We start from the raw sequence: 24,110 nt of genomic DNA on the forward strand, positions 1-24,110 counted from the left end.
CAGCTATTCCGAAGGCATCTTGGATTTTAGGAGGTAACTGTGAAGGCAGTCCAGAAGGAGGACAAGCTTCAATGCCAGGAAAGGGCTGGGATGTAACATATCTGGGGCAGAAAACTGTAAAGCCCTCTGGGTATCCTAGAACTGAGAGCCTCTATGTTCCTATTTCAGAAGCAGCCACGTTTTCATTATGAAACCTGTAATTCACCCAGGAGTAACGGCTTCTTTCAGCCTTATGACCCGCCAGGCTCTGGGTATTTGATCCTTTCTGGGGTCACTCTAAATCATTAATGTACCTCGCCTCAAGATGCCTGTAGCCAAGAAGAGAAATCTGCATCTTGAAGGCATCCGGGTAGAAGTGTGTGCATGGCCTGGGAGAAGAGAGAAGCGGGTCTAGAGTGTCCGTGCTTCCTCTTGCCTCAGGTTAGCCTGCGAGGCTCTGTGGTCACAAAAATAGGCCAGTTCCTCTTGCAACCCTCCTGCCCAGCTGTTCACCGTTGTGGATTACTTCAGTCACATGGTAGTGGTGTTGTTTTGTTTTTTTTTTCCTTTTTAAGCAAAGCCATGCTGTCTGTGAGCTGAGAAGGTCAGGGCGAGGCAAGGCCCGGGAAGTGCTGGTGCTGTCCTTCCCCATGCGGTGGGGGCACAGCTTGTCAGAAGAGCGGTCTTTTCGCTACAGCCTTTAGATCAGTGCCCTCTAATATGCCTCTCGGCAAAGACGGAAATGTTCAGTACCTGTGCCATTCACTACACTAGCTGCCACCTCTCTGGGGTTATTTAAATTTAAATGTCAGTGGGGCACCTGGGTGGTACAATTGGTTGAGCATCTGACTCTTGATTTTTGGCTCAGGTTATGATTCTAGGATCCTGGGATAGAGCCCTGCATTATCTCCCTCTCTCCCTCTGCCACTCTCCCCCACTCATCCTCTCTCTCTCTTAAATAAAAAAACAAGTAAATATTTTTTAAAATGTGAATAAATTAGAGTAAAAAATTCAGTATCTCAGGCCACAGATGGCTGTTGAGCACGTGAAATGTGGCTAATGTACCCCAATAACTGAATTTTTTATTTTACTTAAAATTAAAATATGTTTATTTATTTTTGAGACAGACAGAACATGAGCAGGGAAGAGGCAGAGAGACAGGGAGACACAGAATCCCAAGCAGGCTCCAGGCTCTGGGCTGTCAGCACAGAGACCAATGCAGGGCTGGAACCCATGAACCATGAGATCACGACTGGGGCTAAAGTCCAATGGTTAACTGACCGAGTCACTCCAGTGCTCCAGTTTATTTATTTCTTTTGAAAGAGAGAGAGAGCATGAGCAGAGGAGGGACAGAGAGAGAAAGAGGGAGAGGGGGAATCCCAAGCAGACTCTGTAGTCAGTCAGATCCCGACATGGGGTTCGAACTCACAAACTGTGAGATGGTGACCTGAGCTGAAATCAAAAGTAAAACGCAGAACTGACTGAGCCACCCAGGCTCACTTGCTCCTTGTTTTACTTAATTTTAATTAATTTGCATTCAAATAGCCACAAATGGTAGCTACTGTATTAGCACCTCTTTAGATCCTGGGTTTTGATGCCATTTATTTTATTCGCCTCTGCTAAAATTTATCATGACACAAACTTAAAAAAATATGTCAATTTATTTTGAGAGAGAGTGCATGCAACTGTGCCTGTGAGAGAGCAAGTGTGGGGCGGAGAGAGAATCCCAAGCATGTGCCAAGCCGTCAGCATAAAGCCCAATGCAAGGCTTTATCTCATGAACCCTGAGATCTTGACCTGAGTAGAGACCAAGAGCCAGATGCTTAACTGACTAAGCCACCCAGACACCCCACGACACTGACTTCTAAAGTGAGTAAAATATGCTATACCCACTCCTTAAAACAATCCTGCAAAATAGTTACCCACACGAAGGAACAGATGAATCAGATGAATGGTAATGAAGACAATGATTGTCATTTGTTTTAGATCTCAGTGGCATCCTCGGGTGGGTAGGCTGTCAAGAGGGAGTGAAGAGGAAAGAAAGGGGCACGGAGCCGGCAGTAGAGAGTACTGGAGAACTGGGCTTGGTTTCCAGTTTCACCGTTTAGTTGCTGAGCGACAGGTAAGGCCCAGCTTTAGCTGCCTCTGCCAAATAGGGCTCAGAAGCTCTGTTCTACCCACCTTACTGGGTGAAGGCAGAAAAATACAGAGGGTGCTTGCTTATAGTCACTGGTAAGGGGGTTATGGCGACAGCCGCAATTGTAGTAGTAAAAACAGAAAAGGAAAGGGAAAGGGGGTCCCGGGTGGCTCAGCGAGGTAAGCGACTCTCGATTTTGGCTCAGGTCATGATCTCAAGGTTGGGGAGTTTGAGCCCTACATTGAGCTCTGCGCTGAGAGCACAGAGCCGGCTTGAGATTCTCTCTCTCTGCCCCTTCCCTGCTTGCTCTCTCTCTGAAAATAAAAAAAAAATAAACTTAAAAAAAAAAACCCAACCAGAAAAGGAAAGAAACAAGGAAAAAAGGGCCTAAATAATGACGGTCAATGCTTATAGTCAAAAATCAAAAGTAGAGCAAAACTGAAAATTATTTTCCTGGTATGACATCTACCAACATGTTTTCCCAGAATGAAAACTATTCCTTTTAAGAAAAAAGCCAGCTGACTTAACCAGGGAGACACTGCCTGCAAAGAAGTGTTGTCCAGAGGACACTGCGAAGCACCCGGGTCCCGGGCGTGGGCGGCTGCGCGGCGCCCCCTTCCCAGCAGGCCCAGCGGCAGGGGGCTCGCACGCATGCTCCACTCCTCGCTGGCTTCTGCCTCAGGGGCCACAGCTCAGCGCTCTCCATCGCATTCGGGTTCGGGGTGTGCCTCCCCCTTCCCCTCCGTTGCAAAGAGACCTACGATACTTCTGAAGGGAAAGGAGCTGTATGGCAGACGAATTTTCGTTTGCTTTTTCTGACTGAACAGGTAACACCTCAGCTTGATCTGAAACCTTCCCCTCAGGTGTTCGTGGGAGGGGACAAGAGGACCGTTTTCTCCCCAGGGGACAGCCCGAAAACCCGCAGCTGCTGCCGGCACTGCTCTCAGGGACTTTCAGGAGGGGAAGCTTCAGCTCATAGAAAGCTGCTTGTTCAGGGGCGCCTGTGTGGCTCAGTTGGTTAAGCGTCTGGACTCCTGCTTTCAGCTCAGGTCACGATCTCACGGTTTGTGAGTTCAAGTCCCATGTCGGGCTCTGTGCTGACAGTGCAGAACCTGTGTGGGAGTCTCTCTCTGCCCTTCCCCCACACGCGCTCACTCGCTCGCTCTTCTCTCTCTCAAAAAAGAAGTAAGTAAACTTAAAAAAAAATTAAAACTGTTTGCTCAGGGGCTGCCTGCTTCAAGTCCTGGGGGTGCTGAGCTCATCATCTGGGGATTAAAGGTACAAATAATATAGTAGCAAAGAATGCAAGAGCTCTTTTCAAAGCTACTATCGCGCTTTATGGTGACTGAAAATGTACCTTTACAATACAACTTCATTTAATACATTTATTACACTAGACCAGCGTATCAGCACCCTTTTGGAGGAGCAACGCTGATGTATTTCCTAAATTAATTTAATACTGACATCTCCACGGACTCTTCTGGGGACAAGTCCATATACTGATGGGTCCCAAGAATGAAGAGCACAGAAAAAGGGAGAATGAGAGATGTATTTCACAGTTTATCAAGATGAGGACGGGCATTTTAGCTCTTATTTTTAAAGAAGAGCTGGAACAGAGGGACATCTACTTAGTAATAATGACGGTGGTGGTGAGAATAAGGAAGAAGTGAAAAAGTCCCCCTTCATGATGGAGACTGAAATACAGTGCAGTTGTGAGGTGTGAAGAGAGATTATGGCCCTAGGATAACGCAGCCACAGCAACTACTGCTGGAAGAGAAGGGCAGCCCGCCTGAGGACAGTGACGTGACCAAATCCAGGAGCTGTTAAACAACGTCACCTTCAGTCAAAGTTCCATCAGTTTCCTTCACTCAGGGCTACCTATATAGAAAGAGCTTCTGGACTCCCATTTCTTTGTAGCATTGACCTGTGGGACATAAATCCTTCAACCGTATAAGGTAAGCATTTGGATCTGTCCTAAAGACAGGAGAGCACAATAGTACTCTGTATTCTGAGTACTACTGAACATATTCTGGGGAATGAAGGGGAGATGAAATTATGGGGACCACTAGTAAGAATTTTATGTTCACAGTGTACTTATGTGCCAAGCACTATGCTAAGCCCTCTACAGGAATCATTCTGCTTAATGTTCACATCAACCTCATTAGCATGGAACTGTCATTAGCCTAATTTTACAGTGAAGGCTTAGAGAGGTTAATTTGCTTACCCAGGATCACAGAGCCTTGGGGCACCTGGGTGGCTCAGTCGGTTAAGCGTCCGACTTCAGCTCAGGTCATGATCTCACAGTCAATGAGTTCGAGCCCCGTGTCAGGCTCTGTGCTGGCAGCTCAGAGCCTGGAGCCTGCTTCGAATTCTGTGTCTCCCCCTCTCTCTGCTCCTCTCCTGCTGGAGCTCTGACTCTCAAAAATGAATACACATTAAAAAAAATTAACAACAAAAAAGATCAGAGAGCCTTGTAATGCAGCTTTTAGATAAGCAGCTAGGCCTGCAGACCCTCCCATCTCCCTTGGCCCTCTTACTCACAGCACCAGACCAGGTATCCACAAAGTTCCATGACCCCAGCCACCACTTTCTATCACAGTAGCTTTTGATCCTTTGGCGGGGGGGCCGAGGAAGGGGAGATTCTCTAATTCATTTGCACATCTGATCAAAGCTCTGAGTCTCAGAAAACTACAAAACATTTACATGGGGAAGGGAAGGAAAAACAGGATAAAGACAGAGAGGGAGGCAAACCATAAGGGACTCTTAAATACAGAGGACAAAGTGGGGGTTGCTGGAGGGTAGGTGGGTGGGAGGGTGGGGTAAATGGGAGATGGGCATTGAGGAGGGCACTTCTTGGGATGAGCACTGGGTATCACACGTAAGAGATGAATCACTGGGTTCTATTCCTAAAACCAAGACTATGTTGTATGTTAACTAACTTGAATTTAAATTTAAAAATAATAATGAACAATAAAATATAGATAAAAGAAAAAAACTTGTATAGTCTCAGGGTCCATGCCCTCAGGTTAAGGATGTCCTCATGTCCTAATGCACATAAGGTTGGTTTCCGCAGAGAATTAAAGCACACAGGCTGCCTCCTACAGATCCACCCGCATTACCTCTTCCTAATCAGCACAGAACACACCTTTGCACATCCTGCCTCACTTGGGAGGCCTTGCGGAACAGGAATGTGTGTTCCGACCTCTCAGGCAAGGACCCCACCCAGGAATCCTGCTTTCATATCTGAATTTCATGTTTCTGTCTTCATGTATCTACTCTTTTATCCCTCTTGCTAAAAAGATCAACTGGGGGAAAACAAAAAGGTATTCCAATGAGCATAGCTGAGATTAAATTAAACTAGGGAGACATATCTTGAAAAGTTTTTAATAGGGTCAAAGAAAAGTAGCAAGGTGGAAAGGTGAAGACATATTCAGTGCGAAGAGAAGGAGAAGATAGAATTTCCTTTCTAAAGGAATTCAAAAATTGATTCAGCTTGATTTGGCCGCCAATATGGGGACTAGAATGTGCACTCAGTGCATCAGGAAGGAGTGCGGTCTTTTAGATGTGGGACATTTATGCTGATGGGTCTTAAGGGGGATCCTCAGCAGCAGGACTGTTGCCAGGGCGGGTCAAGACAAAGAGGGACATACTGCACCGCAGAGAAATGGAGAAGGGATGCTCTTTCTGTAAGTATAATGTTAATGCCTTGTAATCAGCTTTAATTTTTAAACAGACCTAGCCTTCTAATCCACTTCTCCCCACTGAGGCTGAGAGGCAAGTAGCTGGCCACAGGTCTGGGCCAGGACAGCACAGGCAGTGGATGGCCTCTGGGTGCAATTTCCAAGCTCTCTGGTGGAACCCAAAGAAGGCCTGGAGGCAGAGCCAGAGGGAAGGCACAGGGAAGGGCAGGGGAAGCAAACTGCTCACCAGCTAGCGCCAGGCAGGGGCGCACACTCCCCCCAGCACTATCTACCACCTTGGTCTTCATTTCCCTAGAGGCAGGTGGGTACATTGCGGGAGTGCTGACATAAATCGAATGGTGGCAGGAGGGCGTGGACAGAAGCTTCTAGGGGGTGAGGAGACAATTCTTAAGCTGGGTTGACCTCTTTGGAAACATCATGTACTTACTTCCCCCCAAAACAATATCCCCTGGTTCTAAACAGCAGTGCGCGCCCCCCTCCAATTGAATGAAAATAAGTCAACATGTTCACTAATCGCAAAGTGACCTGCTCACTGAAAATACTACAATCTGATAGCTGGCCACTGAATGATTCTATAATATCTGCAACTGGAGAAACACAGACCTGTAGGCTCCCCACCACGAGCAAAGGGAAATGTGCAAGCACTCACACATGCGTACAGGATGACAGTGGAGCGCCTGGCATCAGAGCATCCCTAGAGCTGGGAACAGGCTGGGGCAGGTGGCACTGTGGCTAAACCAGACAAAGGCAAGTAGCTTCTACCAGGGACTGGGAGAGAGGCCCGACATTCCCCAGATCATTTGTTCGACACTGGGAGACAGTCATCACTCCATACTTGTGGAGTCCAGGCAGAAGCTGGCTCACATCACAGGGAGGCAGCATCGCTGAGTGGTGTGGAGACCAACTGCCTGAATTCAAAGTCCACTTCTGCCACCCTGTGAACCTGGCCAAGTTACTGAAATTCCTTGCATATCAGTTTCCCCATATGTTAAATGGAGATAAAAGTGTTTACCTCAGAATAGGGTTATTCTGAGTTTTCAGTAAGTTCATGCATATAAAACACTTAGCAGAAGACTTGCACATAGCAAGCATTACATAAATGTTTATTAAATAAATAAAGTTAATGAAACAATGGGATTGAGATACAGAATACAAGGTCAATAGTGGGAACCCAGATTCTTGGCTTGGAGTATTATGTAAGTGGGGTGTGCCTCACCCTCATCTTAGTTAAAAATAATAAAATTGAAGACGTTGAGGGAAAAGAGGGAAATTAAAATTTCAAAGTGTAAGAATTGGGCCTCTATAGAACTCTGCACACACAGAATGGACAGCCACGATTTCTTAATCTAGAAAGACGCACCTGGTTTGGTCTTAAGAAAATAAGCACGAGACTACAGGGACAGGGTCTCCTCCAGCAACAATTAGTGTCTCATTCAATTCATTGGGGCAGTATTAAGAGCACTGGCTTCCCACTCCGGGTCCATCTCTGTGATAATGAATACTCCCCACTTCCCCTGCCCTAGGGAAAGATGGGGCAGAAGGAGAGGAGAACACTTAAATTAGTTAAATTAAAAGAAAGCTTTACGACTGTATGTTAACTACATTGGAGTTAAAATTAAGGGGGGGGGGAGCTTAATTCTTCTGGATGAACTTTAAAATTACTATAAAGGTCACTCCCCTCACAAACCTTTTTGGAATTTTGATTGAAATTTTTTCAAATCTGGAGACAGGACTTTCACTAACTGCTAATGATAACACTACAATAAAATATTACAGTAGAAAGAACAAAATAAATAGATGAATGGAAATAGGAGATTCACCAGTCTATTTAAGAATTCTGCATATGGGGGGTGCCTGGGTGGCTCAGTCAGTTAAGCGTCCAACTCTGGATGTCGGCTCAGATCATGGCCTCACAGTTCGTGAGATTGAGCCTCGTTTTGGGCTCTGTGCTGATCATGGAGCCTGCTTAGGTTCTCTTCCTCTCTCCCTCTCCTCCCCCCCTTCCTTTTTCTCTGCCTCTTCCCTGTTCTTGTTCTCTCTCAAAATAAGCAGGTAAACATTATTTAAAAAAAATTCTCCATATGAATACCAACAGCATTTTTCATAGAACTAGGACAAATAATCCTAAAATTTGTATGGAACCACAAAAGACCCGAATAGCTAAAACAAATTTTAAAAGAGAAAAACAAAGCTGGAGGTATCACAATTCCAGATTTCAAGTTATACTACAAAGTTATTCTACAAAGCTATATAATAATCAAAATGATATGGTACTGGTATAAAAATGGATACACAGATCAATGAAATAGGATAGAAAGCCCAGAAACAAATGCACAATTATATGGTCAATTAATCTTCATCTAAAGAGACAAGAATATCCAACGGGAAAAAGAGTCTCTCTTCAACAAATGGTGTTGGGAAACTGGACAGCTACATGCATAAAAATGACCACTTTCCTTCACCAAACACAAAAATGAACTCAAAATGGATTAGAGACCTTCATGTGATTTGCGGCCTATGCAAATGTAAAGGCAAAAGAGAAATAATTAAGGAAATAAAAATGAAAGTAACAGAAATAAAATAAAAATAAACTGAAAAAACAAAACCCTATCTGCAAAGTATACAATTGAAGGGATATACCTTTAATAGAGGATACTTTTTTAGCAGCTCTGGTGAGAGTCTTTAATGGGACAATAGTTGAAGCAGATGATCCCCATTACATTTATTAACTGTGAACTATCTGTTTCGTTCCCCCTGACCCCCTCTAGCTTTTAGGAATAAAAGACCTCTCCATGAATATACAATAAGATCTCAGACATAACAGCACCTCAGAAGAGGTGTCCGGGTCCCAATATAATTCCTATTTTCAATTATTTTTGCTGAACTTTAATTATTTCTGCTGAAGGCAGAGAAAAGATGTGTAGATCTGGTTCCCTGAAGATTGCTATCCATGGGTAGAAGGTCAGGTGAGAGGGGATTATCACTCAAAGAGCCCCTCAATCCCTGCCTGAGCCTGCCTTTAAAGGTTGTACAACCTTTTATATTAAGAAGGGAGGGGGGAGAGGGCCAAGGAACAACTGTGAGAAAAACAAAGGAAAAGAAATGAGGTAAAGGAAGGCACTCACGGATAGGCCGTTCCCAGTCTTAAGCAATTCTACCTGTACTTCAGTGAAAATAAAGCCACCTGTGAAAAACTTTAAATCGAACTAAAAACCATGAAATTCCATCCTAAGAGACCAAAGACTCATTTAGTGCTATAGAAAAAGGAGGAACATAAATGAAATGAAGTAATACTAGTGCTTGAGTAGTTCCCTAGTGTTGGGGTCGGGTAGAGTCCAGAAAGAAGGCGACATCTACAGGGTGCAAGGTCTCTGTCCCATCTGCCTTGGTGAGCCAGGAATTAAACTTCTGCCTCGAAAGCAGGGGTCATCCTTGTGCTGCCCAGCCATCTCTCACCAGTTACTGTACTCTATCAAGCTCCACAGGCAATGGTTCTCCATCTCAGAAGATGCAAAAACTCCCTCTGCTTCAGGCCTAAACAATATCCAGGTTGTTCAGAAGAGTTGTCTGCTAGCAGGATTTTTATTTAAACCATACTCTGGAATCTGGGATGTATTTGTTTTTCCCTAGTAGTGGCGTTTCCAAAGAGAACCTTGTTCTGCTACCATCATCTGGTGTTTCCTGATAATCAACTTGGTCTACCGGCTGACGCCAAAGGTTGCCATCACAGAAGTGACAAACTCTGGCAACAGGACACCATCGGAAAGAGTGATGAAAAGAGCATCCCTAGAAGTCTACCCAGAAACCAAATTAGCCAGTTACATGGGAAAAATCTGGTTCTAGTCCCATAGCAAATCCTACAGCACTCTGGGTAAAGTGTCAGAAGACAGAAGGAGCATCAGAATTATTTGGATCATATTCAATATTAGATTCATTCTCTGGAGAGATGAAAGGGAGAGATGAAATGATCAGCTTCTGCCTCAAACTGCTGGAATAAAGCACAACTCAACAGCCTGATTTGACACAGAAAAGTTGTGCCAAGGAAGTATTAATTCCAACTCTCAAGTCTTAGTTTAGCACATGTTAGTAGTCACAAACTGGTGATGGCCTTCTTTGGGAACGACTGGCATTTAGGATGTAGACCAGAATTTTCTCTCATCGCAAATACATGGCCAACAACATGAAATCAACACAACTGATTCACACAACCCCAAGAGGCAGTTTCCAGGAATCAAATGGGTGTGGCTCAGCTTGACCATATGGCTGAATGGACTACTTGGCCAGAGACCCACAGGGTCCAAATACTTACATATAAATTCATCTGAAAAGGTGAGGCTGAGAAGGAGTCAGAATGATAAAGCGGTCTGCTCTCCTTGCCCAGACAGGTCAAGAGCATTGGAAAGGATGGACCATTGGAAAGGTCTCCTATCAAACTCAGGCAGAGAAGTATCTGTAGCAGGTCCATTGTAAAGAACAGCAATTTGCACTTCAGAAGAATGTCACAGAGCCAGATATCCTATCTGTTCAAGGCAGAGTAGGACTCAGATGAGGAATAGTATAAAGTGAGGAAGTAGGGGTAGGATTCTAGCTAAAGAGGGAGCTTTTCCTTACTTCTACCTATGGGCCATTTCATCCTGAATGTACAGGGCTGTAAGATGCCCTTTATCCTGCAGTGTTCTGGCTAAGATCAAAGCTATCCAGGTCAGGGTTAGTTCATGGAAGACCCTAACCCTACAGAAAAAGCAGGCTGTAGTTGTAGTTTTTGTTTGTTTGTTTGTTTGTTTTAGGAAAATGATTCTCAGAACCACAGCGGCTCTTTACATTTCTTGTGTTATTCTTCTCTGGGTGACAGACACCAAGTACTTTCCTCTTCCCACTTCCAAAGGAGGACACAGACTGGGGTCTTTCTTCAAAGACTTTTTCAATTAACTTTATTCACTGATAAGGGACCTATCCTTTAAAAAGTGCCAGGAACTTTTCTTTCAGCCACTAATGTCATTGAGGAACTTTCTACCTAAATAAAAGTATGTTATTATTTATCCTCTTTTCAAGATAAAAAGAAATCTCCAAAAACCATGGAGTATTTAATTGGTCCTACCTAACCTAGTTATATATATGTATTTCAAAAATTTAATAAACAGTCTCGCTGAATGGGGCTGGTCCTCCTTTTGGACCCAGACTTCTGAGGCACTTCCCCGGGCAGCCCAAGTCTTGGTAATCGACTTCCAAGCCTGCGGAAGTGGATCCAAAGAGCTGGGCTGGAGTTGCAAATTTTTGCCACCATATTTCTATGAACTTTATCCCTTTTGTTTATTCAGGAAATCACCAATATCCAGGAAGTCAAAGAGCTGGGAAAGAAGGGCCAGGTGGTGGCGTGTTACCTGCTAAATCCAGAGGTCCTTGGTGAGGACACACTTAACAGGACGCAGACTCAGAGCACTGACCAGAAAAGTGCCTTCGTCACAGCCTGCTGGCTGATCCCTGTGTGAGATGGTGGTGCCTTTCTCAAGATAGAACATTCTACCCTACCACAAGGCATCTGCCCATGGGAGGGGCTCTGCTATAGCAGAGGACATTGATCTACCCCATGGGGGAGTAAAGGACAAAATGTGCCCCGCAGCAAATTTTAAAGTACCTCTCAGTAAGTCCTGTCACAGCAAAAACAGTTTTCAAATAAGCATTTCAGTTAGATAGCCGTTATGATGGCATTTTCCCCCCTCAGAAAACCCCAAGTCTCCTCCGAGTGAAAGGAATCAGAGGCTCCTCGAATTTTCCTAGGCATCAACTGCCTATCAATAAAGAAAAACTCAAATCAAAGCTCAACCTCTTTCTGAAGGGTCTGCTGTCAGTCATGTCATGAAGGTTTAAGTGGAAACAGGGAAGGCATGTAATAAAATATTTATGCTCTCTTACCATTAGCATCTTGGACTCCAGTAAGTGCTCCAACAGCTGCTGCGGTTTCCCCAGACAGGACGATCTGTCCCCCTCCTTGCAAGGTAGCCTCGGCCAGTGTGGCGACAGCATGGGCGGCGGCTTCGCTGTGGGCACGGGAACAGAAGAGGGGGATGTGTGAGTTGAATAAAGGTACAGCACTGCAGCAAGACACGCTGTCCTCTCAACCCTTCCTTAGCTCGCTCTACTGACTCCATCGGTATGAGCCTACGAGTGAATATAGGAGTTTGCCGACGCTGGGGAGAGCCGACGGAGTCCTTAAATGGTAACAGTAAATAGCTAGAGAAACCCCAAGTTTTACAGATTTAAAGAGCTACTGTGAGATTTTCTTTAAATCTAGGAAATGGGTGTGTGAGGATAGAAGGCACTCACTGCCAGTGGAAGGTCTGATCCATAGCAACAGTGCGAAAGCCTTGGTTGGTAACTACAAGGTTTTCTTGTTCTCTTTTCTCTTTATGGTAACACTAGGCAGACTATCTACAACTGCCCTTTTGAGGACATTCACTTTCGAAAGTCCCCTCTCTGTAAAGAGAGCTTTCATACTATTCTTCCTTTCTGATTTTATTTTATTTATTTATTTTTTTAGAAAGCTGGAAACAATTCCTTATGTTTTATTTTTTTTTAATTTTTTTAAAATGTTTTATTTATTTTTGATACAGAGAGAGACAGAGCATGAGAGGGGGAGGGGTAGAGAGAGGAGACACAGAACCGGAAGCAGGCTCCAGGCTCTGAGCTAGCTGTCAGCACAGAGCCTGACGCGGGGCTCGAACCCAGGAACGTGAGACCTGACCTGAGCCGAAGCCGGAGGCTTAACCGACTGAGCCACCCAGGCGCCCCACTTCCTTTCTGATTTTATACACCAATAAACTTGTGTCTGCTGATTAAAAAAACAAAACAAAACAAAACCCAAACAAAGAAACAAAACAAAAACTGCCCTTTTTGTAGCCGAGGATGACAAGATGAGGAGTAACAACGTGGACTCACTATTCAATTAACAATGTGGTTTATGTGCATGACTTTAAATACAAAGGAATGGCTGACTAAAACCCTAATATCCTGCAAATGTCTAGGTCTTCCCTTTGCCTCACTGTACACGTGGACAGTGCTAAATTAAGGCTTGAAATTTTAAATGATCACCATAAGCCCAAACTCCTAGCCTCTAGAAACACAAACAATAAAACCTCCCTTCCCTACACTTTGCCGAATAGAAAGAGATTACCCATCTGTTTATAGTGAGCACTATTCTAGCAGTCTGCATCCTATTCTTTCTTCTGCTTGTGCTGTGCTGGTCCCAAATGCACAAAGACCCATTTTTAGTGATTCTATGATGCTATAAACTGAAAATGCACCATTATTTTATGTGCCAGCAAGAAAGAAAAGAAAACTGCCTGATAATTGTAGTCTTGTAGTTTACCATTCAAATTTCAGAGACGTTAAAATGTGAAAGAAGCAGAAATTCAGCACCTCTCCTGGCAAAGTGTCAGCCCCCATTCCGCAGAGTTACAGGAGTATCAAACGTGGGCACGGAGTAGAGGAGGCGGTATCATTTACTTTATTGACGGGGGGCTGAGAGGGTGTGGAGGCAAAGGCCTGGGTCTGACACCAAATAAGCCAGTTGAATAAGCTTTGCTCTGAAGCTGCAGACTTTGCCTAACTAGCAGGCACACCTCGGGGTCACAAGCTGTAGGTGGGGTTGGGTGAGGGGCTGTGGACTGGTTAGGGTAGACATGCCTTGACAGTGGGCCAAGCAACATGTACCACACTCAGTAGTGTCGCTTTCATTTAAGAAAGCCAGCAGACAAGTAAAGCAACAGACATTATCATTTCCCTGGGGGAATATAAGGATTCTAGGAAGCAGTGAAAGAAACCCAATGGATAGAGAAGTCTCATTATATAGAATATCCTCTCTCTCTTACTAACTTGATTTAATTTTTAATTTTTATCTCTGTGTGCAAGCTATTTTTTTCTGATAATAAAATACATGCAGAAGGCTTGTAAAAATTTCATTAAGTATAAAAGAAACTTTAAAAATATCATACAAAGTTTATTTCCTTCTAAGCTTAAAAACAGCTTTAAACAGTTAATAATTAGGATCATACCATACAGTTTTATACTCTGCTTTTTTCACCTAATGTTGTATTTCCCCACATAAGTACTCTTGACATTTATTCAAAATAATAAATGAAAATTGCTGATCCCCCCTTTTTTTTCTAGTCATTTATCTGTGACAACTTTTAATTTCCAGGCTTTCCCTGACTTAGTTCAGGGTTATAGCTCTATATTTCAAATTTATTTGCTTCCTTCATAAACATTTTCTATACATATTTTTTATTTTAAAGTAATATCTATACACAACGTGGGGCTCAAACTCACAACCCCAAGATCAAGAGTTGCATGCTCCACTGACGGAGCCAGCCAGGTGCCCCGCTTCTAACCATTTGGGGACTAACTGAGCCTGAGGAAAAAGTTTAACAATCATGGAGTTCGTGTGCAGTCCATGTAAAAGCTGAGATCACCCTCCACACAGAGACACAGTTCTTCGTGATCTGCTGCCCAAAGCCAGTCATTCCATGGTATCTATAACCAGATCTGCTATCTGGGGACCTTTGATCTGGAATTCCTCCCAAGGCTATTCTTTACATTTTACATGGCAGTGTTTAATTTTAAAGTTCTTCAAGAGTTTTTATAGAGCTAGTAAAATGAGTGATTAGTGTCTAGATCCTTCATCTTTTAATATTTTCTAAGAAACTTATGTCAAATAACACTACCAGCCAAGGTTACAGTACCCAGCTGTCACTGATTAATGACAAACGTATTTCCTACTCTGGCCTGAGACTTCACAGAAAGCTGGAGTTTATTCTTTGGGAAAAGCTGCAGCGGTGTGGTACTTTGGAGAAGGAAGCTGCATATGAAAATTGTTTCTATGGAAATACTATCTTTGTTGACAGGTTACCTCAGTGACTGCTCATTCCCAGTTTTTAATCACAATTTGTATAATCTTATTTCTGTGACCATCAAAGGCGATGTTCTGCCAGTCTTGGAACCCCTGGACACATGCTTTCGGTGTGGAATTGTACAGGCAATGCAGCAAGGGCAGCTACCCTGACACGGAGGGGCATCTATGCCCAATCATACTTATTTTAACATGTCTGAAGCTCTAAACATTTGAGGTCATATTTTTTAATATTTATTTTTTGAGAGAGAGAGAGACAGTGTGCGAGTGGGGGAGGGGTAGAGAGAGAGAGGGAGACACAGAATCCAAAGCACACTCCAGGCTCCGAGCAGTCAGCACAAAGCCCGACGTCGGGCTCGAACTCATAAACTGTGAGATCATGACCCAAGCCGAAATTTGGATGCTTAACAGACTGAGCCACCCAGGTGCCCCAAGGCCATTTTCTTTACCATCTTTCTAAAATACATTTGGTAGAAGAAAGGCTATGAACGAGCATAATCCAGGTATAATCCGGGACCAGGAGTCTGAGGGGGCTGACAGGCCCATAGGCCGATGAGGTTAGTTATTTCATCTGCTGTCAGGAGCCAGAAGCAAAGCATCAAGGGAAGGATCTTTTCTGCGGGGCATAAAGACAACTGTGACTCTTGTGGTCAGCAGGCCTTCACTTCCAAATCTACTCTAACCAGTGACACTAGATTGCATGGAGAGTGAGCAAACTTACTGCTAGAAAATGATGACCTTTACTTATAAGATGAAGAGGGATGCAAAGGTCTTTAAGCTACCGTTTCACAAGCTTTTGCCAAAAGTAATTTCTAAACCAGAGTTACACATGAGAAATTTCTATCAGCTTCTTATCTGCAAGCGTCCAACCTTTACAGGAAAGAGCAGCAGGTGCGCTATCCCTCCCCTCCAGCTCCAGAGAGGATTTCTAGTCCAGGCTGTCCATTCCATTTTACTCAACAAATAAATACCAGTCCACAAAATAAAGTCATTTTATTTTCATAATACGTCTAGTTTTAAGTCAATAGTACTTTCAAATAAAAAAACCAGTAAATTTTCCTCAAAAATATGGTTCACTTTTTTTGTTTGTTTGAGCCAAGTGTCTTCACAGCAAAAGAAAAGCAGCTCTAAGTTTCTGGAGAAGAGGACTCAATGTGAGCCTCTGCTTTCCCATAGTGTCGAGTCGCAACACTATACACAGTAGACAGTAAAAATGGTCTCAGTGTCGACGACACAGTGTAAATTTCTACTAGGGCAAATGTAGCCTCCATCTATGAATACTTACGACGCATCTGTATATGTAAGGGCTGTACTGACTTAAACTTCCTTGTAAAAGAGGGAATATAATCCAGGACAGTTTAACTCACAAACTGAAACATCAAATTAATCTTTTTATCACAACAAATCACATGATGATTTCACTTCCTTTCCCCTCCAGTAGCTGGCTGAATACTTTTTGTTTTGTTTTGTTTTGTTTTGTTTTGTTTTGATTTTGAGCTGTAATGCTCTGCACTTCCTTGGTTCATTATGATTCTCTCCCCATCTCCTTTTTAAAGACACTGATCTATATATATTTTGAAAATAATTAAAAATTTAACTAGTTTCCAAAGTTTTTAATGACAATTTCTCCATAATCTCTTCGGATTATTTATAATGCCAGGGTGGGCTGGAGGCTGTTTGAACCCAGGGCCCTTGTTCTCACTTGTTACACAAAACTTTTAGACGGCGTGGTTGAAGAACAGGTCTGTCCTGCATCTGTCCTTATCCCCCTTTCCCCTCTGACAGGTGAAGGCACTTCTCTGCCTTATTCCCCACCTGCCACGCCACGCAGCTTCCGCCTCTCCCCTCACTCTGTGCCCACAGCTGCCGCTTACAGCGAGGGGCAGGGGATTAGCCAAGCACCTAGCTTGTTCCATCTGCACCTGAAATAGGTGAGAAGGAAGCAGCACTGAGAAATCACTCTGTTACCATGGGAACAAAGACTGGCTTTCTTAGGGCTGTTCTCACTAAGGTAATTTCCAGCAACAAATTCTGCGGAGAGGCCGAGAGTATCATCTCATCTCACAAAGAAGCAAACACCAACGGTGTGTGTCTTAAGTCCATACCTCCTGCCACTAGCCAGTGGGTTACCTCTCTTGGAATCAAAAAGCCCCTAGCAGCCTGCTATAGTCTAGTCTTCAGTGCCAGGCTTGGTTTCTTCCCCCGCAGCAGAGGCTACAACTCACCATCCCCCAACATGCACCGGGTGCTGAACTAGCTGATTGCAAACAGATTTCAACATCTCTGCCCCTCCTACGTGCCACAGTGAACCATGTTCTCCTTCCTTTGGAGTAAACACTACTACCGCCGCAGCTGCATTGGAGTTTGTTAACAAGCCCTCAGGGGAAACCATTACTCTCCTTGCCTTCAGAAATAAGCCCTGCTCCTTACACTAACAGGAGCCAGAACGGGCCTCATAGTTTCCACCAGGTATAGGGTTCCCAGGACACTCACACTTCACTGGAATATCCAAGGTACTGGCTCAATGAAATCACGTTTTACTGGTCTTTCATGATGGCCCATTAGGCCCCATGCCACAGTAAAGGGTTACCAGGCCAGAGGGAGGTTCTCACCCTGGCCATGGCTTTTAGGAAGTTTATCTGTACGTCCTTTCTCAAAGGAAGGAATGCAATTGGGCCGAAGTGTAAGGGGTCAACTAAGACTTTTATGTTATTGAAAAGCCACATGGTTCAATGGGCTAAGAGAAGAGTTTCAATCCCAGGTCACTCAGAGTACCTCTGGAGGGAGGGATGGCGTGTGCGCACGTGCCATACCTAATCAACCACCAAGTCTGGCCACTCACTTTATTTCCAGTCTTACTACTTTAGTTTCCAAGCCTTTAACAGATCACGCCCGGTCTGCTGCTTCCTTACTGACCTTCTCCTTAGAAGCAATTCTGAATATACAAAATTTGAAAATACAATTTAAATGATAAGTCTCAGGGTGCCTGGCTGGCTCAGTCAGTAGAGCATGAGACTCTTGGTCTTGGGGCTGTCAGTCTGTGCCCCATGTTGGGTGCAGCAATAACTTTAAAAAAATAAAAATAAAAAAAAGAAGTGCTAACTAGGGGCTGGGTACTTCAATGAAGAGTCTTAGTGAATCTTTTTCAATTCTATATGATGAAAAGTATCCTTATAAAGATGAGGAAACCAAGGCCTAGGGGCTACATTTCTCAAGATCAGATGGCTAGTATGTGGCAGAGCTAGAATTCAAAGCTGAATCTACGTGACCTCGCAACCTTCTTCTCAGCCCCCATACTATACAGTCACATGGAAGTCATTTGTTCATCAGCTTATCGAAGCTTTCTAGTTACTTATCACAACCAATCTAAATTTAGGCTTTGGAGGAGGTGGTCCCCTTCCTCTGAATTTCTGCAATGTTCATGGTCTGTATGACACAATTCAACAGTGCATTACGTTCTGAGTGATAGTGTTCACTGTTTTTCTTACATCAATCTCCCAGGTGAGAACAGTATGACTTCTCTGAGGGTAGACATGGTATCTTAGAGTGCTCTTTATTTACAACCTTACCTAGCAGGGTGGAGGCATGTCCTAAGAGTTCGGTGGCAGGCTAACAACGGCGGCTGCACATAATGGTGACAGCAGCCTTAGCGTATGCCAGGCACTGATCTAAGGAGCTCACGTGCACTGGCTTTCTCCATTCTCACAACATCCCTAAGAGGCAGCTGCTGTTTTCACCCCCATTTTACAGAAGAGGAAAGCCTGGGCACTGAGTTCAAGTAAATTATCCAAGGTCGAACAGCTAGGTGGGTTATAGGGCTGCAATTTAAAATCCAGATTGTCCGGCTTCAAGGCCCACACTCCTAAATGTTGGTTAAAATGCCTGGGTCCACTGGAAAATAAAATTATGCCGGCAATGAAGAAGAAAAAGAATGATATGGGGATGGTCTTTTCTGTCAAGAGAACCAAAAGAAGGAGACAAAGTGGGAAACAATATGGTTTAGTTTTGGAAACCCTCATTCACTGGAGTATCCCATTCTGCAGCATCCTTCCTAAACATACCTGAAAAGAAATATTTCAACTATTTTTCCCAATAAGCCAAAACTTCAAAGTCATTGATAAGCAAAGCAAAAGAAACAAATTTCGTGAAAAGTCAGTAAAATCACCTACCAACCAGCTAAAACATGGATTAATGCCCCTAGCAAAAAGTAGTTTTGGGGCATCTGGATGGCTCAATTGGTTAAGTGTCTGACTTTCGCTCAGGTCACGATCTCACGGTTTGTGGGTTCAGGCCCTGCACTGGGCTCTGGGCTAACAGCTCAGAGCCCAGGGGCTGCTTCGGATTCTGTGTCTTCCTCTCTCTCTGCCCCTCCCCTTCTCACACTCTGGCTCTCTCAAAAATAAATGTTAAAAAAATTTTTTTTAAAGTAGTTTCTTTTACAGACAAATGAAAGAATGACTAAAAGCAATTTGTTTTGTAGGGTAAATGGAAAATCAATCCTGAAGCTTCTTGCTTTATTATATCCTTTGGTCCCATTAAAAACACAAAGTACTCAAACCTCGCTGCTTGTTGGTTTGTTAAAGGGCACAGGATAGGAGACAACAAAAGGGATCAAGGTCTCTTGACCAGTAGGCTGGAGCTGGAAGTCTGAAGGCAGAACTGGTTGTGGGAGTGGGTGGCGGAGGGTGGGAACGGGTTGGGTAAGGCTGGTTATAAGTCAAATTACAACAGCCCGTGGGCAAAGCTTATTAAGCCCCCACTGCCAATTATGACAAACTGAAGTACAGAGTTTCTCTTTTCAACCTGTAGGTAGGGACTGACCCACCATCCTCATCTGTCCCCCCACCCCTGCCTCCACCTGTTGAGTGCCATGGTGACTGTGGCTCCCTGTTGCATCTCCTGAGAAGCTGCCACCGCGGCCTCTGCCAATGACGCCACGGCCTGGGTGGCCTCTGATGCTTGTGTCGTCTGGATGGTCATCTCACCTCCTTGTAACGTGGCCCAATTTTGTTCCACCTGAGGTAGAAAGGACGAGAGTAAAGAATCAAAGTCACAAAAGGATTATAATAAATTGCTATGTGCTCAGCCAAATACATACATTTTTAAATTAGCATGACCTACAATGTACAGAACAGGGTTTTTAGTATGCTATCTTTTGTGTATGGAAAGGGGGTATTAGAATATATATTTGAATTTACTTATAATTTGCATAAAGAAATTCTGGAAGGACACAAAAGAAACCATTGAAAATATTTTCCTTGGTGTGTGTAGGGGGAAGGGAGTTGTGGGAACAGGTTGGACAGGAGACAGAAAGCAAGATTTTCCAATGTATACTTTTAAAAATATCTGAGCCCTATCACTATATTACCTATTCTTTTGAGTTCTTTTGAATAGATAATATAGTGATAGGGCTCAGCCTGAAAATCTTGACTAAACCATAAAATTAAAAAATTAGAATTTTTGAACAGACAATAAATATAATTTCAAAAACATTCAAATGGTACCAAAAAGTACGTGCCAGTACTCCAGACCTTGAGGACAGAGGGGACTACTGGCTCCTATTTCTTGTGTAGCTTTGCAGGGAGTCTCTCTATATGCAAGCTTATTTACATGCTCATTTACTCCTCTTTCCCCCTATTTCCTCCTAAAAAATACAAATGGCAGCATATTCTACATTATCTTTTTGTACCTTTCTTGTTTTCACCAACGGTACATCTCTGAAATGATTCTATTTCGGAATGTATAAAACTACTTCATTCATTCATGATTCATAATAATGGCTGCAAAGTATTGTATTATAGAGGCACACCATGATTTATTTAACCAGCCATCTTTTAATGGGCATTTAGGTAGTTTTTAGTCTTTTGCTATTATAAGCAGTACTATGATGAGTATCTTTATATACTATGTTGTATATTTTATGGGAATCTATTTATAGAGTAAATTCCTAGAAGTGGGATTGTCTACCCATTATTTTATATTTTAATTTTCAATGGAAATTGCCAAATTCAGGAAACTTTTTTTTTAAATGTAGCAAAAACTGCTTGCCTTTTGAGGCGGGGAGGGCGGATGGGTGGACTTATGAGGAAACAAAATAAAACAAACAAAAAACTCTATCTGGTGACAGGATAGACTAGAATTCAGTTGTGTGAGATGTGGCACAGGGGTTCTCAGCATTGGCACTAGGAACATTTGAAGACAGACAAGTCTTTCTGTGGGGGGCTGTCTGGCGCCATGTAGGGCATTTAGCAGCATCCCCGGCTTCTACCTACTACTAGATGCTAATGGCACCCTCCTCCGTCATGACATTCCAAAACATCTCCAGGTATTACCAAATGTCCTGGGTTTGTGGCGGGGGGTGCCCTAATTGAGAACCACTGATTTTAGTACAATGCTTTGCATTTAGAGATTTCTCAGTCCTGGATGCCTGTATCTAGCTACTTCAGTCTGTTTTGCTCAAAGTTAGTTGATGAATTATTCCTCCTCAAAAACAAAAAGCAGCAGGGGCAGTGTGAAAGCAATTTCTATTGGAAAATATGGTAGGGGATAAATCAATTAGCTCAGGGCCAATATTTCTATGGACTTGGGTCTTAGGACATTAGCTGTGCTTTCTTGCTTTTCCTGATTCACACTGCTTGGGCCCAGCGAGTGGGGACCTTGTGTCTCTTGCATGTTTACTGTGTCCCAAAGAAAGTGCCACAAGCTGGGGAGAGGCAGATATTTAAAATGCCTCCGCTTTGGTTCTCTGGCCACACTTAGACTACGACGGTGCTTCTCAGAATGTTTGCCAAAAACCTCCCAGAAAATGGGACACTTCTTGGAACTACCCTAGTTTTTGCCCTGAGTTCTCATAGGTAAACCTCCAGGGCCCATCGCTAAGAGGCAGAGACGTCCCATTTCCTTCCCTTAGAGCTACAAAGTTGCCTACTCGGGAACTCACAAAACTCTTGCTTCCCGAGAGTTAATATCTCTTTGATTTCATCACTCCAGTGAGTGTCAGTGTCAATAGTACCACTTTAAATGGCAAGCTACACCACCAATCTGTAGAGAGTCTATGATTGCGCTCAAAACATCAGCTAAAGCTGGCCAGCCCTGTCACCTTTTGCCATTAAACAGTCTTCCTCTTTCCAGATCTGCCCCTCTCGATTTTTGCCCATCCCACTGCAGAGCTTGGCCTAGTGCGGCTCTCCCAAGACTCAGACTCCAATGGCAGCAGTTTAATGTATACACATTTAGTTACAACTGTATTTGCAGCAAAAATGATATTAGAAAGTTGCCATATACAGTATACTTTAAGGAAGTTAAATTATATGGCATGAAAGATTAATGGATGGTGGCAAAGGGTAGAGAGGAAGTAGGAAGAAGAAGCAGACGAAGAGATTTCTATTCAGAATAATGGCAGGTGATAAATAAATCACTTGGGTGTTAACATTTCTTTGGAATTTCCTATTCTTCAGCCTCAGTGCTTTAGTTGTATTTGCTTGAGCTCTTGTTGCTCTCCCTTTCCATCTGTTGGGAGCCACTGTGTGGTTATCTATGCCGGATGTCACCATGTCCCAGAGAAAGGGCCCCAAGCCCTAGGAGGGAAAGATATTCAGAGGATGTACAGTTAGCATCAATGCTTTTCTGAGAGACCCACTCCAATGAGGCCCTTCAAACTGTGGTTACTCTTACCCTCTAGCTACAGTGAACCCCGAGGCCCTTTCACACTTTTCCAGTTCCGTGCACTGCCTGTGCTCCTTTTGATAGGAACACAGATCCTACCTCTGCTTCCTGTTCACCCTTCTAGTCTGAGCTCAGGTGAGCCTGAAGGAGCCCAGACAACTCCACTCCCCTGTGGTCCAAGGCTTGGGACCTCGCCTGTGTTCCACAGCACCCTGGGCTTGCTTCTACTAAATTCTTACCTCATTGCCATTGTGCTTTGATGTGTTTTTCTCTACCGCCTACCTGTGCGCTCCTTAAGAGCAAGAAGAGCCCTTAATTTCCTGTATCTATAGAATCTATAGTACCTGGCACAGGGCTCAGAAAGTATTCACTGAATGGGAGGATGGAGAATGTGTTCCTCTATTCATGTTTTCCTACTTGTTCTTCAGCCTACCTGGATCTCAGGTAAACTGATATTCATAAAAAAAAAAAACCATCTAAAATAAGTCATGCTACTGTTATTGTTACATGTTGATGGCTCAATTTAAAATTCGTGTCTCTGGGGTGGTTAATCTCCCGACTCCTGATTTCCGCTCAGGTCATGATCTCATGGTTCATGAGTTCAAGCCCCACATTCTGGCATTCTCTCTCTCTCTCTGCCCCTACCCCATTTGCACTCTCTCTCTCTCAAAATACACAAACTTAAAAAAAAAAAAAAAAAACTTTAAAATTCATGTCTCCAATGTCTTTGTACTTTGATTTCTTCTTCTTCTAACAGAACCATAAATACCATGATAATCAGATATCATTCTATTTAACATCTGACTTTCCTGCCACTTAAATGCAATTAATACCACCACCACCAATTGATTGGTGGTCTTCTCACAGAACAGAATAAATTCTCAAATCCACATGCATTTGTAAATATGCCATCAAAACTGAAATTGTATAAATACTTTGAAATCAACACAGTTTATTTCACATTATTTTGAAATTCTTTCCCCGTTCACTCTAAATGTCTATGTAACTTGTTCTGTGTCCTTAATTAATTTAAAGCTGCCTAAGGTGAGAGGATTTTTTGCTTTTCTGAAACTATAGTCAACCCTTCAACAACACAGGTTTGAACTGTTTGGATCTGTTTATAAGTGGATTTGTTTTTCAATAAACACAGTACAGTACTAGAAACATATTTTCCTTTTAATTTTCTTAGTAACATTTTCTTTAGCTTGCTTTACTGTAAGAATACAGGATACATACATATAACATACAAAATATGTGCTAACTGACTGTTCATGTTATTAATAAGGCTTCTGCCTGATTGTAGACTATTAAGTTTTGAAGGATTTAAAGTTATACGTGAATCTGAGTGCATGGGAGGGTGGTCAGCTGTTCAAGGGTCAACTGTACTTGGAATTCCTGGGTTTTCTGAGCACACAGAGTACTCCAAAAAAGATTTGCGAGACCATACATTACCACAAGAGACAGGCTCCCAATGGTCTTTCTAATAAATGTTAACTAAATGTAACTAACTGGATTTTGAAGGCAGAGTGGCCTATTGGTAAGAGCGCTCACTGGCAAGGCTGGGATCACAAAATGACCTCACAACTTCTAAAAGTATAGGTATCGTTTATTTTTGTAGAGTACTTTCTGCTCCTTTGGAGAAAAGACGTTAAATACAAGGCAGTAGGATGTTTTTACTGAGTCATCTCATATAATGTTCCATTAACTTGATGTGGTCTTATCT

The 24,110-nt window shown here is 43.2% G+C and overlaps 1 protein-coding gene and 1 long non-coding RNA gene across 7 annotated transcripts in view; one reads left to right on the top strand and one right to left on the bottom strand.

The window, feature by feature from the left end:
- The window catches only part of NRF1 (nuclear respiratory factor 1), a 146,777-nt gene that overhangs the window by 18,897 nt on the left and 103,770 nt on the right, over nucleotides 1-24,110 (bottom strand). For 3 of the 6 annotated variants that reach the window (XM_029923580.1, XM_029923593.1, XM_029923588.1), the window contains exons 9-11: nucleotides 22,141-22,299; nucleotides 19,581-19,738; nucleotides 11,731-11,855 (exon numbers count right to left, since the gene is read on the bottom strand). In XM_029923580.1, coding sequence (XP_029779440.1) covers nucleotides 11,731-11,855; nucleotides 19,581-19,738; nucleotides 22,141-22,299 — 442 coding nt within the window. Of the gene's footprint in view, nucleotides 1-7,177; nucleotides 7,337-11,730; nucleotides 11,856-19,580; nucleotides 19,739-22,140; nucleotides 22,300-24,110 lie in introns of all 6 variants that reach the window. The other 3 variants (XR_003903191.1, XM_029923597.1, XM_029923603.1) reach the window with 3 other exon arrangements.
- Nucleotides 2,795-11,920, top strand: LOC115279090. The gene is made up of 2 exons (XR_003903205.1): nucleotides 2,795-2,943; nucleotides 11,136-11,920. It is a non-coding gene; the product is annotated as an uncharacterized LOC115279090 (long non-coding RNA).

This window comes from Suricata suricatta, chromosome 2 (assembly GCF_006229205.1).
Source record: "Suricata suricatta isolate VVHF042 chromosome 2, meerkat_22Aug2017_6uvM2_HiC, whole genome shotgun sequence".
In the NCBI taxonomy this organism is placed as follows: Eukaryota; Metazoa; Chordata; class Mammalia; order Carnivora; family Herpestidae; genus Suricata; species Suricata suricatta.